This window comes from Phymastichus coffea, unplaced genomic scaffold, assembly GCF_024137745.1.
Source record: "Phymastichus coffea isolate CEN01 unplaced genomic scaffold, Cenicafe_Pcof_1.1 PCOF00382, whole genome shotgun sequence".
Classification (NCBI taxonomy): Eukaryota; Metazoa; Arthropoda; class Insecta; order Hymenoptera; family Eulophidae; genus Phymastichus; species Phymastichus coffea.
In genome coordinates this window covers 1,012-19,828 of record NW_026707193.1, presented here as the reverse complement: position 1 = coordinate 19,828, position 18,817 = coordinate 1,012, and the positions used below count along the sequence as shown (strand labels likewise).

At 35.4% G+C, this 18,817-nt stretch overlaps 1 protein-coding gene across 1 annotated transcript; it reads right to left on the bottom strand.

Annotated features, from left to right (window-relative positions):
- Window positions 1-122: 122 nt before the first annotated feature.
- Window positions 123-17,478, bottom strand: LOC131675006 (phosphatidylinositol-binding clathrin assembly protein unc-11-like). Its single transcript, XM_058953790.1, has 19 exons — window positions 17,286-17,478; window positions 15,235-15,377; window positions 14,222-14,296; window positions 13,337-13,364; window positions 12,680-12,782; window positions 12,243-12,451; window positions 12,023-12,129; window positions 11,910-11,951; window positions 11,742-11,836; window positions 9,672-9,852; window positions 9,442-9,564; window positions 9,245-9,362; window positions 8,917-9,003; window positions 7,334-7,843; window positions 5,668-5,791; window positions 5,111-5,216; window positions 4,616-4,678; window positions 3,464-3,670; window positions 123-3,005 (listed from the first exon to the last, which is right to left on the bottom strand). The coding sequence occupies exons 1-18, from the start codon at window positions 17,476-17,478 to the stop codon at window positions 3,473-3,475; spliced, it is 2,505 nt and encodes an 834-aa protein (XP_058809773.1). The 3' UTR covers window positions 123-3,005; window positions 3,464-3,472.
- Window positions 17,479-18,817: the final 1,339 nt, after the last annotated feature.

Sequence of the window (18,817 nt, the reverse complement as noted above, 5' to 3'; positions counted from 1 at the left end):
ATATATCATATATATATCATATATATATATCATATATATATATATATATATATATATATATATATATATATACACATACATACATAGATATTCAAATTTTGAGATAGCCGCATATGAACCAATTTTACTATTGCAAATTCGGAAATCTTAACAATATTTAATTACGATAGGAATGTAGAATGCTAAATATTCTGAAAATAAAGATTTTCTTTTATGTACATAATTATTCATTTAGTATTGATCGCGCAAAAAAACTTTTTAAATATAAAAATTCTCATCAGGATATCTTATAAATATTAATGTTACAAAAATTTGAATTGACTATATTAATCTTTTTATTTTTATGTAGTAGGAGTGTAATAATAATAGAATCATTTCAATATAAACAACATGATAATTTTTATTTTTAAATATATTGTGAAGTTCATAAATCGCTATTCAAAATATTTATCAATCAACATTCCTCAAAATTTGAACAGTTTTCGTTTTTATTGCAAAACAAAATTAGTATTGCTTAATATATTTTTCCAGAATGAATATATCAACTTATATAAGCTTAGATTTCTGCATGGTACTTAGCTCATAACATTGTCGCTTCAAGCAATATACTTACATATATCTTTAAAATATACATTACATTTTCATACTCATATGCTATTTTTCTTTTCTTTCTCAGAAATTCTACGCTTCTAAATTGATATTATTTAATGTCGCAACAAACATTCTTGATTTTCTTTTTTCGCACATTTAATAATAGTTGATCTATCTACTCGATTTTGATGATTACAGTAACTATGTGCAAACATGTGGGAAGTATTTATCTTAGAGCCGAGGAAGTCATTGTGATAACAACGGATAATTGTAGCTAATTAGAAAAATTTAACGATAAAAAAGGATAAAGAAAAGAAGCACAAATAATGAGCAAATAAATTTTAATAAGTATATATACCTTGTAAAAGTAAAATGTATCTCTATTTTACTCTTACATTCATTTTTCAATATACAATAATTAATTATTACACTTGAGAAAACCCTTATTCACTTTTTTAAATGCTCGCAAAGTTGCATCCGTATACACATATAAATTAAACATTCAAATTGCACTCTACTGATAAAAGATGATTTTTACAAATACTTAATATCGCTTCAATAATAATAGGCATGGGCTATTAGCTATCTTTGTTAAATTTTTTGATAAGATACACGTTGATGATACGTCTGATTTTTCAACAAAATGTCCAATCTCGAATGGTATTCAATGCGTATGTGTTTTTTTGTGTGTGTGTTTCTATACACACACATACACACATACACATATGTATATGTATATGTATATAAAGTATAAGTATAAAAATATTTTCAAACATTAATTGCTAGTACAGATATAAGAAAAAAATTTTCTTTCCGCGATTTATAACATTTTGTTAAAAATAACAAAACCTAAAAAGAAAAGCTACTTTGTTTTTGTCGTTTAACTTAATTTTTTTATTTTTTAAAAGAAAATTGAATCAACAAACTCAACACACAAATTTAATTCACAAAATTTATTTGATTTGAACTATTATCATTTAATCATACTGTATTTTGAAAACATCAGATCACAAAATTTTATAATGATTTGATAAAAAAACCCAACCCAACTGAACTTACTGATACTTTCAAAATCTATAAATTTCAAGTACGCATCAACCATTAACATTTCATAATTTACGTCTTAATTTAAGTTAATAAAAGTATCGTTTATGAAAAAAGTCAAATGACATTTTAACAAATCAAATTGTAAATACTTCATTTACAAATAAAAGATTAAACAAAATATAAAATATCTTGAAAGTGATACTTGATTGCTAAAACAAGACAAACTTAATTTTTTGATCGAGTTTTTTATACAACGCAACTTAATAAAGCAGTGTTCCAAAATATTTATATACTCCAGCACGACATAAGAGAAAACAAATGCTCATGCAAAATAATAGTCAAAATCAATTCACCGATGTTAGTACCTAATTCCAGTATATAAATTTACGGAACCATGTCAAAAAATGTGACTCAACTTTCTACATACGTACATATGAGTATCGGTATAATTTCTAAATCGCTTATAATGTGGTGTAATTAACTACCTAATTAAGACATACCGAAACAGTACGATGAAAGAACAGTTAACGAGGAGAGGGGGAAACCACACACTAACTTTTATCTTTAATTTTTGTTCTCCTCAACATCATTTTCATTTTGTCTATCTTACTTGACTCTAAAATTCTGTATTTTATATACGCATTTGTAATTATTTATAAGCTAACATTTTAAAGATTATTACATTGTACTTAATACTTTAAAAAGAATATCTCGTTTAACGTATCTCTCTCACCCGTACATCGCACAATAATTATAGCAACCGTTGTAATAATAATTATATTATGGATGCTGATAGCTAATCATAATAATAATGATGATAATAATCAAAGAAACATAAATGAAAATGTACATCTCGAAACGTAATACAGCAGTGTTTTTCCCTACATTTTCTTTTATATCCTTCGCAAAAAATAAGAATATAATAGTAATCAGCAGTCACTTGCGACACATAATCTTAATTGATTAAACATAGGACCATGCAATGTATATTCGTTTTATTACAATAATCATTCGTACTCCATCTGCGCATAAATCTGATAAGCATCTCATCCTGATGATATTGTTCTTTGAGCCCTTCTCGCCTGCAAGCGGTTCATATTCATGTGTAGCAGTATCCATAATTAGAATGTAGCGAAGAGAAACAAGACATGGTTGGTCTCGCTATGGCGTGTTGAACGGGCGTATAAGCGAAAAGTCGAGAAGGGAGAACGACGAACGAAGATAAAGTTAGAGAAGTCAGGGTGTTGCATATTTTCTCTGCTTGTTTTTTGTTTGTTTGCACGCATCTCGGTAATTGTATAGGCATTATTACACAGTATTTACAAGTGTTGGTGCTTCTTTACGTCCTTTTACTTCCAATTGCAATCCTGCAATCAAGAAGAAACACACTGAGCATTTCACAAAATGTACTTAATACGTAATATAATTATTCTCAGAAAGAAAGAAAAATCGTGTTTTGCATTTTCTTTATCTGGGATGAATATTATTGTACAACGTTATTGTTTGAAGTAAATAATAAGTGTTTGTAAAAAGCAGTGCTTAGGATTTATACAAAATTAATTTGGAGGAAGTTACAGCGTTACGTGTTAAATACTTATAATCTTTGTTACGAAAGTTCAAAATATATACATGCTGACAAGTAGTTACTTTGTTAGTGAATAATAGTTAATAACAATTGATAAATTTGTCATTGTTTACAGTGAACGAATTGAACGTTTGAAGTTGAAAACTCGTAATTTCTCACATGGCTTGGCAATATTTGATAACCCTGGAGAGACTCAAAAGAAGCAAAAAGCACTCTAGAGATGACAGATCGTGTCAGTACCTAGGTAGCTCAGAGTGCACCGAAGGGGTCAAGCTGAACCTGATTGGCCTGGGATGGTTGCGCCGGTGGCTGCTGTTGAATTGAGACAGCAGCACCGGTGGTAGGTTGCGCTTGTGGCATCATACCAGCTGGCGCCTGGCCACCTTGCATCATCGGTCTCACTTGCTGCATGCCAGGTTGCATACCCATCGGCATGCCTTGCATACCCTGTTTATATAAACACATCACCAACCGTCACCACCTTTGCCTTTTATTTAATTTCTTTCGATTTCTTTTCATACTTTTCACTCTTTATATTCTTTGCATTTTTTTATTGAAATCATATTTTTAGATCGCGTGGTCTTTATTCAATTTTAACGCTATGTTGTTCTATTGACAAGTTAATATTTTTATTGACAATTGCTTATAATTGCAGTGTAAACCAAATCAAATTACGTTATTATTTTTGAGAAATTCTTGGCAATTTCGTAAGTTTATATTTCTACATACAAGTTTTAAATTTTTTATGTTGAATATTTCTTATAGCACAATTTTTCGCACAAGCTTGATATTTTTCCTATAAATAAACTAATACTACATGAACAGATGAACAACTAGCCTACATGTGAGAGGCAGGAATGAAAAAAAATGAAGCACACTTGTAAAAGCCAAAGATTTGTGCAATAATAAGTAAATCTCAAATCGATTTATCTTTCCCCTTGGAAAGACAAATTCGCTTTGATATTTTTCATATTTTTAGATCGACCATTTAAACACAATACGAAGTTTGTAACCTATCTTACAAATATCATCAACTTCAATGAACAAGATTATAGTAATAATTGTGAAAGCTTAGCATATCAAAAAGATATTAAATATACGTTTGCAGAATCGAGCAGCGAAACGAACATTTAAAAATAATGGATTAATAAGATAGTGCAGTTTCCTGGTGGTTATTATCTGTTAGTTTACAGATTCGTCATCTCACAGAGCCGTAGAGTAGAGTTAGTTAGAGAGAGAGAAAGAGAGAGAGAAAGAGAGAGAGAAAGAGAGAGAGAAAGAGAAATAGTGTATATAATATAGCTAGCACACAGAGATTGATTGGCTTACCAGGTATGCATTATAATAAAAAGAATTTGAAAACGTTTCTGTGCCTCGAGAAGCTAAACTCACCAGCGGCGCAGGCTGAGGGGGGAAGACCATTGTGCTCGGGGGAAGTTGCGTCATTCCTTGGCCCTGCAACAGCCGGTAACATGCCGATATGCTATGCATGCATCACTTTGCTAATTTATGCAAAATAAACTGGTAAACTTGCTAACTATGTATATTCGTGTATTCGACTCATCCGAATCTATCAAATAAAGCTTGCCATTCTAGGATATGTATCGGACTAGATGTTCGTGTATAAAGACTGTATCGAATAACAAATTTTAACTACGCGTATCGGTGGAGTGCATCTCTAACAACAGCTATAGGTATATGTATATAATGAGGAAGAAGAACAAGTAAATAATAAAACGTGCTTCACGAAAGGATATATATAAGGGACAAAATGTATGTAGGTCTGCATCGCCGGTGAAGCGTGGAACGCAGTTGCGGATTAAGGCGCGAGCTGCTGCTGTTGCTGTTGCTCCTAGTGCCTGGCCCAAAAAGAAAAAGCGCACTCACCATCGGTCGATAGCCGGCACCCGTTGTCGCGGCCATAGGCTGGGGCGTCCATCCGGCCGTTCCGCCTGCCTTGGCCGTGTTCTTTGGCGAGTTCCATTGTACGCCTCTAAAAGAATCATGTACGTGCGTTATTGTATAATGCTGTTCATTGCTTTTATACGTTTATTAAATAATGAAGATTTCTGCATATGCAGATGCTGTGTGTTTGTGGAACGGATTGGACTTTTCGTATGTATTCAGTTGATTATAATTGCTAATGGAGAAATTTCAATAAACCATTGGATATAACTAATAACTTGATTAATTTAAGTAATAAAGTAAAGTATTTTTTATTTAATTATACCAATAACTATAAATATAGAAATGTTAGACTATAACATACCGAACCAATTACTTGTTCAATTCATACAATTCAAGAGAGTTTTTGTAATCATAAAAAATGTAAATTTATGCAAACTGTTTTGAGTATACAAAATCCTAGTATAGTCAGACAAACTCACATCTGCATTATTATGTACATGAAACTAAAAAACTAAAAGGTATCTGTCACTACTAACTTGACTTGTTGCTGAGCACTCTTGTTGATGCTGAGATTCTGCGCCAAACTAGCCAAACTGCTATCAAGATCACCGGTTAGCACCTTGCCTGGAGTTGATTGTTGGCCAGCCGGTTGTCCGGCAGCTGCTGAAACGTGACTAGCTGCAGATTCGAAGCTCACCGGGGTGAGAGTGGGACCCAGACCGTCAAAACCTAAGCGTGGTTGGTGAAGTGTTGTGCAGAACCAAAAAAAGTGTTGTGGAAAAAGAAAATAGGAAAGAGAACAAGAACAAAAAACAAGCCGTAAGTGTAACCCAAAATTAAAAAAAGAATAGCCATGCAAATTAAGAAAAACGAAGCTGTCAATGTCCACAAGGTACATGCACAGTTAGTCGATGTTTTATGGTTTTAGTTTGTGTGTTTTGTGATAGAAAACATAAGCATTTCTTTAGTTCTCTTTTAGTTACACGTACCAGAGTGTTCAGAATGTGTGAGTAAGTTTTAAAGATGTCACGGCATCCACGACTGTGTCATCAATTATGAGTACGGGAGGGACTGATATACGCACATGTGGCATTTTGAACTTTTTTCATAGTATGGGACTCTCATGTTTTTTGTATATATAATTATGAAAATTAACATTCAATAGCAAAATGTACTTAAAACAACATTGCTTTGAAAAAATAGATTATATTTTATAGTATGCGTCGTTGCGAAGCGACTACAACATTTTTTATACGTATTAGCGATTGATTATAAACTACTTATATTTGTTCTTTAAACACCTGTATAAAGTACAAAGCATTTACCAAAATCAAATGAAATATGTTTACATTTTTTGATTGAAAATCATAATTAGTAACGTTATGAGAGAAAATCATGATGGTCAAATGTATCAAATAAAATGCCACTATCTCTGAAAGTAATAAATATAAACAAATTTGCTGATTGTTGTTCTGAATTTCAAATTCGTCACCACAGTGCAAGATTTTATACGCTTGCATCTATACGATTTTGACGATCGAGATATTACTTATTTCGTATTTAGTTTGGTTCACCAAATTAAAAACTAGTGAATCGAAATAACTTACTGAAAAATAATATCGAATTAGGTACAATAACTGCAATTAAATTACATTCTTAAATGAACATAACGAAAGGTACAATCAAATAAAGTAACGACAACAAGGAGCAAAGATACAGAATATACGTCGATTAAATTGAAGAACAACAAAGTGTTCAGTGAGTGCAAAACAAAAAACGAATTCAAGTTTGAAAGAGGTCTTATGAATATCTAAATTAAATGCATTTAGATTAGAAATAATTTTTTCACTCATTCAATAATAGAATCATTATATGATACATTCAGAGTAAGAGTTTAATCATTGAAGAAGGGATAAAAAAATGATAAACCGGTTATCTGATTGTAGAGACAGCACATGCGACGATATATTCATTTGCGCGTATGCAACCGTCCACTAAAGAATCTCTGACTGACAATTGTTGCACACATCGCTAAAAGGCTTACAAAGAGAAAACCAAGGAGAAATCGCTGATAATTAAACAAAACGACAAAACAAAACTCTCTTATGAAAACGTAAAAAGGAAATCAAATAAAATAAAAGAGGCAAGGTACATAAGCGTGACGTATGGTCGTTTCTTTTTTTTAGCGGATAGTCCCATCACCTGGCAAGGGCTGCTTAGCCGGGGATCCGTATCCCATGGGGAGTTGGGCTTGTTGGGAGGGGGCAACCCCGTAGCCAGGTACTTGTCCACCAGGTTGCTGCTGCATCGTCGCCGTCGTCATCCCTTGTTGATCAAACATTCCAAATGCAGTAGCATTGGCAGCAGGCTGCTGTTGTTGCGCCATAGGTGGTGGTCTTGAGGGTGAACCACCCAATGCCATACGTATACTATCGTTAAGATCGTCGAAGGCGCTTTTCGCTGGCGATGCTGGTGGTGGTGGTCTGAATGGTGGTGTCGCAGTACTCGTATCTCCAACAAGCTGCTGATCAACACATGGTGCTGTCGAACTATCGCGAAACAGATCCATTGCCTTCTGATTACTGAATAAATCTTCTTGCTGATGCTGTTGCATATCTTGTGGCTGCTGCTGCTCGGCGGCTTGGGGAGCCGAGGAGGGGAAATCGGAAGCAAAGGGATTCGGTATGCCTTGGGCTCCTGGGACTGCAGCGGCTTGCGCATAAATAGTGTAACCATAGGTGCACGTATGATTAATCGCTCGGGCGTAGTTCGCTCTTTGCTAATGTTATGTCGCGCGTGTGTGTCTTTTTTTGTGGCTGATGATGAGTAATTTTTATATTTTGAAGTTTGAAAACTGAATGACTCAGAGATGTGCACGCTTCTTTTATTGTATAAGGCGTGTATTTATGTCTGCACGATGCCACAATGTCGATGATGTTCCGTGGCTAATTTCCTGAGAAACCTTTCGCCTTGTCTCTTTATTGAAGCTCTTTAATTTTATCACTTGCAAAGATATTATTATCAAAGGGTCTATCAAAATACACAGCCGTTGATATCGAGAGCAGAAAGGTTAAAGTGTACGTAAAGCAAAAAGTTTCTCGAAGATTAAAATTAATAGAATAAAGTGCATTGATTTATGTTAGTCAAGGGGTAAATAGATACGGGCAAACTATGGACTAAACTAAACGCGCCACTAAAAATATTAATAAAAGTAAATTTCTATGACAGGGCACATAGTAAACTCCATGTTTTGCATGTACCTGCATGAGAGTGCTAATTTTTCAATACGACGTGCGGAAAGTACGACTTTGCCACACGCTCGGTAAAAGACTTACGCTCAAATTCGCACTTTCCGCATGATTTGAAAAATATCATAGCTAACATGTTTAGAAAAGAGATTCTCGTCTCATATGCCTTTCCACCCTCGCTTCTCTCGGGCGTAAATCTCACATTAGACAAGAACCTACTTTACTAGACTGGTTAACTGATGAACTCTAACAGTACTCAATCAGAGAAAACTCTCACGTATGAAAAAAAATCTGTTAATGTATAGGCAAGCAATTTTTCAATGATTTCCTTCGTGTTAGTTCCAATTTTGCGGATTGAGCAGTAGATTAATTTATCTAGTATGACGCTATGAGTTAATGTATACATGTACATCGAAAATCAAGTATATAGGGTTAAAGAAAAAGAAAAAAAGATGACAGAAAGAGTAGATAATTCGGGTTTATAAACAACACACCGCAAAATGCATCTTCTTTGTGGACATTCCTGTGACTACTTACCGGTTTGTTGGTCTTGATTGCCAAACACTGATGAGAAGTTGTTATCTGTAACAAAGTTATTAGTTGCTGGTTGTGCCACGGCGAAACCTACAAAACCAAAAGTAAAATGTGTGCTCGATAAAACTGAAATAAAACAACCAAACGGTGATATATTGATCATAATAAAATTATATTGAATATCGATGTTTCTTATATATTTACATAATTTTGATAAAAATATAAATTTCTGTTTGGAACATCGTTATCCATCTGATAACCAATTGAGATGTCATGAATAAAATAAAGTAATAATAATTACTACCATCTTTCTACGACTACTAGTACTTACCATTAGTCATCCACATATTGTTTTGTACTGGAGCTGTTTGGGCTGGAGCTGCTTGTGATGCTCCAAACATGTCTGCAAATGGATTTCCTGCTAATTGCAATAGATCGTCTGAAGCTTTCTGTTGTCAAAAGTTACAAAAAATTAGTAATACTTTCAATTGTTATATGATGTTCAAAGTAACTGTATCCAAAGCATACCTGGCTATCTGCGGCTGGTGCACTGCCAAATAGATCAACAATGGGCTGACCTGCTGCATGAGCTGGAGAACTGAGGAATGGATTTGTACTGGCTGCATTAGTCGGTGATTGTACCTTAGCCTGCTAGATAAATATTATTATGATTAACAAAGACTCTTACGTCAGAAAATTGAAAAAAAAATTAAGTAATTTTAAACGAGCATAAGATCTTTGATAAAAGTTAAATTTACCGAGTAACCAACCTTGTACTGATTTAACACGGCTTCCTCTTCAGCAAGAGCCTGTTGCCTAACAACATCATCAATGTGCCCATTTCCAGCGCCCTCAACTCTCTGGTTACTGGCCGCGGTACCGAAGGCAGTGCTGGTGGAAGATAGGGCGGACACTCCCGACTTTACATTCGTTCGATTGCTGCTTTTCGGATTGTTTTGTATCGGGATTGAAGGGTAGGTAGTTGGGGAAGGATATGGAATCGATGTTTTTTTTCGATGAAAAGTTCAAGTGTTGAGAGAGAGAGAGAGAAAGAGAGAGAGAGAGAGAGAGAGAGAGAGAGAGAGAGAGACAGACAGACAGACAGACAGACACAGACAGACAGACAGAGAGACAGACAGACAAACAGACAGAGAAAGAGAGAAAGAGGTAGAGAGAGTAAGTGAGAGAGAGAGGCAGACAGACAGAGAGAGAGAGAGAGAGAGACAGAGATAGAGTGTGAGAGAGACAGAGATAGAGAGTGTGAGAGAGAAGTGTGATGACAGGAGTTGATGATCGAGAGAGATTTTTAAAAAAAAAGGAGAAGACAAAAAGAAAAAAAACAGTGTAGTACATATAAATGCAAATTTACGTTTTAAATTAAGTATACGTGTTGATAAAGTGTTGTGTAGAATGTGTATAAATTAATAATGTGTCATTGTAATCCAGTGTGTTACCACATGCCTAACAACTACCTTATATACGTATACTTTTAGGCGCCTGGGGAAAAATTGTTGGCACTCACTCTGCTCTTCAGTCTACTACTTTCAAAATCCATTGGATTGAAAACCTACGACTACTTTCTAACTGACTCTTTTTACCCAGGCAATTACTTATTATTAACACCTTATAGTTTATCGGGCATTTCCATTAAATTTAAATGTGCATCGAAAATATTTCACTTAAATTTTAGGCACATAAAGATTTTCATGCTGTTAATTGAGAATTAATTTAAAATAATAGAACTACATCTATTTCTTAACCAAACACATATATATCAAGACCAAGGATTGATTGGTTAGTGTGGCTAAATTAAATATGAATTATCAAGCATCACATCCATTAGTTAGTTCCAACTAACTTTTTTTCATAATACTATGGTGATTGATTAAACTTTAAATGTATACAAAACGGTTGACCAATCCAAGTTTACAATATTAATCTATGTATACTGTCGTGTTGTTTACTATTAGTAAGTTACTAATTGTTGTGCTAATTATATAGAATAATTTCAATTACACCAATTTTTTGAGAGGATTAACAACTACGATAACGATAAAATGTTACTCAATCTATTTTAAAAAGTACAGATTAAAAAGTATTAACATATTATTTTAAACACATAAATTTTTTAAATTTCATGAACCTCAAAAATCTAGAAATTTCTAAATTTCTAAAATCACAACTGTTCTTTAAAATTATGTGATTTGAAAAATTTGTATTGGATCTGTGTGTTGATTTGTGCAGTTTGAAAGAAAACAAAATTTTGTCTCGTGAAGAATGAAAATTTCGAGATTTTGGTGCACGTGATATGATGGTCGATGCAAGGTTTAAGGATAAGTTTGTTATTAGGAAAGGATTATAGGCATGTCCATATAGCCAGTTATTTTATAATCGCTATTCATTTTCCTTATTTTGTAAAAAAAATTGTTTTAACACAATAGACCCATCGTGTTATATCAATTGAAAAAAAAATGAATAGCAATATTCATTAAGTATTCAGACCAAATAATTAAAAATTTATGGACATGCGAAGTTAAAGATAATTCCAATTATATCCCAGGTGTTATAAAAAGAGATTTATATTTTAGTTGCCTCCAACAGTTAGAATATTAAAAGTCATTCGTCTTGACACCGAGATTTAAAAAAAAATGTCAGTGGGAAGAGAAGGTAACCATGTATTCTTGTTAATTAGTTATCTCGTGTTAATGACACTAGCTAATGTTATATTAATAGTTAGAAGCTCAAAAATAGATTACAACTATCTTCCCACTGGTTCCCGTAATAATAGTATTAGATTACACATAGAAGACATTGGTATTTGCGTGTACCTCGCTGACTGAGTCGGGGTATTGGCTGCTGAACCTTTCCTGCCTTCAAGCGAGGCAAGATGCTGTTCTAGTGCGTCGAGTAAACTGCTGGGAGCCTAACAGTAATAACATGAATGTTAAATTAACTAAATTTGTATTGAAAAGAAGTTTGATGAAAGTTATTTTTACCTTTGTTAGGTCTGGAATGTCACCCTTGTCTATACCTACATTCTGTAAAGAAGACGATATTATTGTATGATACTGTTAAGCGTATTTGATGCTTTGATGAAAATATTATTTACTTCTGCAACTTTGAGAAATTCTCCCACTCTGTCCATTCTAATCAAAAATTTTTTATATAAATCCAAAGCGTCTCTGCATTGTTTCTTGTTCATATCAAAGTATTTTTCTGCAATATAGAAATAAACATTAATTAGAGACTGATCAACTGACTAATTAAATACAGCACTTATTCGAATAAATAGTAGATACTGTAAGCATCAATGTTGTTCTTTCACTCACCTAAAAGATTAATAATGCCGTCGTTGTAGCAAGCAAAAAGCCGAATGAGATCTCGGAAGAGCAGCATAAAGGTCATGTTGATGACTCCGTTCGTGAGATCATTGGCAGAGCAGTCGAATTCGAGCAATGAGTCGAGCTGTGCTTGCAACACCGGCAGCGTTTTCAGTAGTTTCTCAGCGTTCATTGTGCGCAGCGTTCCATCTTCCTTCCTATACTCAGATTTAGATGATTTACAAAATTTGTTTGATCTATTGCTAAATTAAACATTTTAGTACACAATCAAAATTCAGTTACGTTAAATTCAGGTTATATTTTAGGATAACAGAATACAAAAACCAATCAAGACTCAATACTTTAATTTGATAATAGTATCTATAGGCTTGTTTGATTGAAACTAGGAATTTATAATGTTTTTAGGAAAAAAAGTAATTTCTCACCCCCTCTTGACTTTGCAGAAATCAAATGCAACAGTCCTGTATGAAAGAGCCTTCTCGTTGAGGTATTTGGCATACCTTCTGATGAATGGTGACATGTCGTAACCTAAAAAATTAATTCATAATTACCATAAATTCATTTTGATATGATTTACAGTATTAACACAACGCCAACTGTAATACATAAATCATACATAAACTGTAATACATTAGATCAACATAATTCAAGCTACCCATTAAAAAATGTCACATAAAATTAATTAACTTGTTAATAAAATCATTAATTTCATTATAAAATTGTAAATCATTGACTTATAAATCCTGTTATTCTAAGAATAAGTAATGAGAACTTTCGTTAGAAACGTCTTCATAGCATCGCCTCTAACGGCATGAGAGGGCTTTCTATTACTACATTAAACGCAAATTTTAAAGTACAGCATTGTTTTTCTTCATTTAGAACTTAATTGCTCAGTAAAAAAATGAATAATAAGCACATCTCGTAATAAACTAAGATTTGAAAGTTAGTATCGTGTTAAATTTTTCAAAACAAGATGAAATAAAAATCAAGTTTGATTAGAGTGCCAGAGAAAAAAACAGTTAGTAATCGATTAAAATGATGTTAAATACAGCAAAGGAATTTCAAAGTGGTATAGGACTCACCCACGCGTGCTCCAGCTCCACCCACGCCAATAGAAAGAAAATTATTTCAGGTTAGTCGAGTCAGCAGTGCTTTCAGACGTGAACACATTTCGTTATCTATTAGCTTTATCAGTTTTATTTAGCGTTAACTGATGTAGCGAAGTTTTGAAAAAAAATGTGGTTTGAAAGTTCGTTCAAGATGTGTTCACATCATCATTTTATATATCATGAAGATGACAAAATTAAAATAAGATTGCCTCGACTATTACATAAAAATGGAGTTGTTAGTGTGGCGAGTGAATCGTATCATCTAACTTCATTATTTTTTTGACTTATTAGTATTTAAAAGTAAATTTTTTGATATATGTCAAAATCTTTCAAAATTAGTCGTCACGACGATGGATTACTCCCAATTCGAAAGAAGATGTACAAAGTTGTTTCTTTTTTATTCTTCGCCAGTTTTACAACGCCATAAAAAACAGCGCCTTCGCAATAAGTGTCAATGCACCTATAAAAATGTTCTCTGTACACGTGAAGCATTAATTGCCTGCTTAGAAATTGTTCTTGTTTTTTTCCGTTCTGAGAAATACATGTCGAGTTTGCAATTTTACGGTTCGCGTCTCGAAAGATAAACTTGTAAAGAGTAACTTTCGCTTGCTGTTAATCTGTATGGAGATTAATGGTTCTTCGAGAATCAACGGCATTGAATTAGTACTTGAATGAAAGAAACCGAGACTGAAAATTAAGTACTATTGATGAGTTTTGATTAGTCTGGAGAGTAATTAGTATTGATAGTGTGAAACGATTTTGAGTGAAACTGAAAGTTCGTTTTGTAACTCGGTCCCTTAGAAAACAATGTTTTCGTGTTATTTTTAAATACTATTACAAACTTTATTGGTAGATACCTTGTACCCCACTTTTGTCGAGGAAATTACTCAGTTGAAATGTACTGTTGCTGGATGCGAGATACTGCGTAAACCTCTGAAAAATACAAGAAATGTATTTATTCAATAACTACTCGGCACATTTTCCTAACGCGTCTACGTAGCTTAGTACGTATATTGAGTCTTCTAAGATTTTTGAGTGCATCAAGTAAATGAGACATTTTTATATGAAAGAAGGAGCACGATAACAAAAACGAATTTACGTAAGAAGTGTCAGAATAACATTTCAAAAATATTATTATACAATTTTTTATTTTTTAAAGCTCTTAAATTGTTATTCTTTATGTCAAAATATTGCCAGTAATTGCAGTAACAATTGAAAATGTTTTATTTTTCGAAAGAGAGAGCTAGTGTACGTAGATTGCACACACAACAAATGCATAATATAGTTCGCATAGATATATACACAATTGTGATTGCCAAATAAACCAAGTATATAACAATCATAACCAACAATCACATGGTAAATATATTGCTTAAAATATAATAGAAAATTGATCAATCCGACTACGAAAAACATTCGAACTATTCGACAGTTCGCAAAAACAATCAACCAAAATATCCCGTACAAAAGAAGAACGAGAGAATGCCAAAAAAGAGATAATCGGTTAGCTTGCAACCGTCTCAAAGAATGTAGTCAAGGCTAAATAAAGATCTTGCCTCCCTGGTCTCAATGTCAAGTTGAAGCTTGCGTTCTCAAGAGACGCACAGGTGTCTTTAACAGCCAAGGTGTTAAAAATAATTATTGCACGTGCGCGCTCAAATTGGCGTGGCGATTAGACCGCCGGCGAGAGAGGTTTCTATTTTTTTGTTTCTTTTTTTTATCATCTGATTTCGATATCAACAAGTCTACGGATACTTTCGCGTTCTTAATTCGCGCGAATGGTATTGAACTCATTGCAATTGCCGTTCGTAGACGCATAGACGCAAAGACGAGATTACGTTAATACAATTTATAAAAATGATTGAACTCACCTCATTGCCGTAGCACATCATATGATGTACCGTGATGAGTGCTTTAAAAACTACCGTCCAGTTTGTGTTTTGTGATCGTTCGATCAATAGATTTGCCAGTTGTGGAATCGATACGTTTGGCTCGTTCGTGCAGTGTACCAGATCTGTAACAATAACAAAAGTAAAAAATAACAATGATTTATTTTTTCCGCGGCGACTACACTGAAGACGCCCGATTATTTGCACGCGAGCCTAAGAAAAGCAAATTGCGGTTGGTTCGTAAAAAAAAAAAGTTCTTTTAAGGAACACGAACTGACGCTATATCCTTTTCTTCTCCACTGTCTGCGGTCACACATGTACACGAGAGCGTAAAGAGCGCACGCATTGTAATGAAAATTCTAGAAACCTTATCTCTTTATAAACTCATATTCGTTTGTCATTTAGAAGGAAAATCCATTGGAATGCACTGCTGGTTTCCAATCCGAAAGCACCGCGACAGGAGTATTGCACGCAGGAACGTGTCGTCGCAGCTCGATACGCAACGACCTTGACCTTCCGTTCCCGTTATTGAGCTGCGTACGCGGACACCAGCACTCACGCGCTTTTATGGGATCAAGTGAAAGTGAGTTATTCGTTGTGCCGAATGAGCGAAGAAGGAAAAAGAGATCGTGTGTGCAGCGAGGTGGCCGAAGAAGCTTTCGGGGCAATGAACTTTCAGCCGCGACGTACTGATGCGAGGCCTACGGGCACGGAACGGTGGAGAATGATCCAACGGGACAGCTTTCAATGTTGGCGATCGTAAAATCGGTAGTGTATTGTCGGCGCACACGCATGCGTCTTAAAAACTTAGCCAAAGCGAACTTTCACAATAGCCGAGAATGGCAAGCGCAGCGAACTCTCGCCGACAATCTCGACGGTAATAAGCAAACTAGTCTCGAGCGGTGAACTGTTGATTGGGAGCGCGAATCACTTTTTGGAGTTTCGCTGACGTTTACACGCGCACCTCTTAACGGAGATGAGCGATGTAACGGCCAGGATCTTAGCAATTGAACGCTTTTGGGAGACGATGCGTAAAAGAGATCTCGCGACGCTTCGGTAAGAACAATGGTTGTGATGCGGCAGTTTGTTTGCTCGCCTCGTTTTTCTTTTATTCTTCCCGTTTGTGTTTACGCGCGTTTTGTTTTTTCAACTAGCGATGTGCGCTTCCGATAATCGAAATCGAGCTGTTTCTCCTTCTCGATTGTTTGCGTGAGCTCTGTGGATTGTTGAAATTGTTCGATGGCGAATATTCACTGTTTACTAGTCCGTCTTTTTTAGTGCATCAAGACGCGATTCGTGTCGTGATTGATTTAAGAAAAATGAGCGAATACTTGATTCGTAAAAATTTTTTACTTTCACAAAGCTCAAAATAGACAACTATTTATTGGTCACAGCTGAAACGATAAAGGTTGAATACCTTGTCGGCATAATTCAGAAACATGTTCCACCGATGAAAAACTGACTGAGTTTTGAAAGTTGATTTCAACGCTAAACTCCTCGACCGTCTCTATCTACCTCACGTTTAAAGTAACTCATCAGAAATCCCACCGAATAGTCGTGAAAGACATCCAATAGTCAAATAAAGTTATTGCTCACTCCCCTCTCATCATGAGACTTCAGAAAAAAAAAAGATGAATATAGAGCTAATTACAAGGCGACAACCCTACTCCATGTCGAGACGTATGCAAATCCCCCGCGACATAAATTGAATTACGGCGATCGCCGAGGCGATAAGACGACTCGTAACCGCTACACGTATATCTGCGCCGACGAGCGTCAATTTCACTCCGACGACAACGACGATTGGATGATTTCCGTCGCGTCGCCGCTGGATGATGCGATTTTTCAGACACGTCGCGCGAAAAATCGACGCACACCGCCGTGGGCAACGGACGGCAATGCTTTAGACTCGAAAATTCGATAGCAAATTGAAATCTTGGCTGACGGAGAAAACCGAAACGGCTTGCGGTAATGTGATAAATGCGATCAGCTCGATCAGCCGAGGGAATTGGGTAAATCTACGGGCGATATACATCTAACATCGCCGTCGCCAAAATCCACATAGTTTGCTACATTATATCGATCGATGTCTAGATTTAGGTAACTGTATTTTTGTTGGGGGTCAACGGAATTCTCTGTGTGGAGGGCGCGCATCTGTTGTGACGTGTTCAGTTGTTTTTGCGATGACTCGCAGTAGTAACGACTGGGTACGGTCAGACGCGTCATTTGATTGTTTCAATCTAAAATTGCATTGGCGACGTTGAATATTCCCCGGATAAAATGATAAAAAAAGAAAAAAATAAATAAATAAACTAGTCCGGTGTATCCTCTTCCTCATTCATTTCGTATTCAACTCCGGCTGGTGCACTTTGAATTCCTCGAGGAGTGCGGAGTTTGTCGGATTGCCTTTGAAACGGAATGGCCGGCTCGCGGGATTCCACTTCGATTGAACGCGAAGAATAATACTTTTTCCCTGTCTATTTTTTCTTCTTTCGGGCGTTGCAGACGCAAGAAAATTAAACGACGTATCGGCGATTAACTTCCTCCAAAACTACAAAGCTTACCGCACACATGAGAACGATCTCGTAATGGTCTTTCAACCGTCGCCCGCGCGCATACGAGGGCCTTCTGCATGACCAGTAGAGAAGAGCCATCTGGCTATTGCTGTTGCTCAGCTGACTATCGTATTGCGAAACAGTTATTATTCACGTGTCGTCGATTGATCATTCTGTTTACTTTTGAATCATGGATGCTGATTGTTCGACGACTGACTGACACGAGAGAAAAGCACAGCAGTCGATAGAACGTAAATTGCCATTTTTGTAAATAAAATTGTAAGCTCGCAGAGGCGAGTAGCGATTTTCCCCAGAAGTTAATAAGAAGGACAGACGCGCGAGGGAGCGGTGTGTGTGTGTGTGCATGGCTCGACCATGCACGCGATCGTGCGTTAACCCGAAGGATATAGGTGGGGTCATTTTGCAAAGAGTAAGCTTGCGATGCCGTTAACCTACGTGTTTGCGAGCTTGCTTTTATTCTTTTCAATTTTCCTAGAGCATTCGTCGTTTTCCTTGTTGACTGGTCTATTGATTATCTAGAATGTTTGGCAGTAATGAAAATCAGAAAATAGCTTTGTGCAAACGCGCGTCTGCCAATTGAAAGTCTTCGTGACATTTTCTATTAATTTGAAGTAATACCAAGAAATACGAGCTAATCTACAATTAAATGCTGAAAATACGGTATTCTCCCTTGAAAAGCTATCAGGAGCTTTACGAGAACTTTTCTTTCTCCGGCCCCTTTCTTGCAGCAGTTACTATTGGATCGATCAACCGACTGGAGGAAAGATATTTTCAATACATAAGACTCGACGGTACAAAAGATGGGAAGAGAGCTTTTAGAAAGATTAGCTGCAAGGTCATGCAATTTTTTATTGGAATTTCGTGAATTATTATTTATTCCGCACTAAATTATAAAACGTAAGTAAACTTTTCGCGAGAGAAAGAGAAAGAGAAAGAAAGAGAGAGAGAGAGGAAAGAGAGAGAGATGAGAGAGGAGAGAGAGAGAGAGA

Bases quoted from the DNA above. Each gene is read 5' to 3' on its own strand.
- LOC131675006 (XM_058953790.1), bottom strand. From the start codon at position 17,478: ATGACGCGTCTGACCGTACCCAGTCGTTACTACTGCGAGTCATCGCAA. The intron at 12,452-12,679 runs GTGAGAAATTAC...ATCTGAGTATAG, and splicing joins TTCTGCAAAGTCAAGAGGGG to GAAGGAAGATGGAACGCTGC. The intron at 9,004-9,244 runs GTAAGTACTAGT...TTGGTTTTGTAG, and splicing joins CAATATGTGGATGACTAATG to GTTTCGCCGTGGCACAACCA.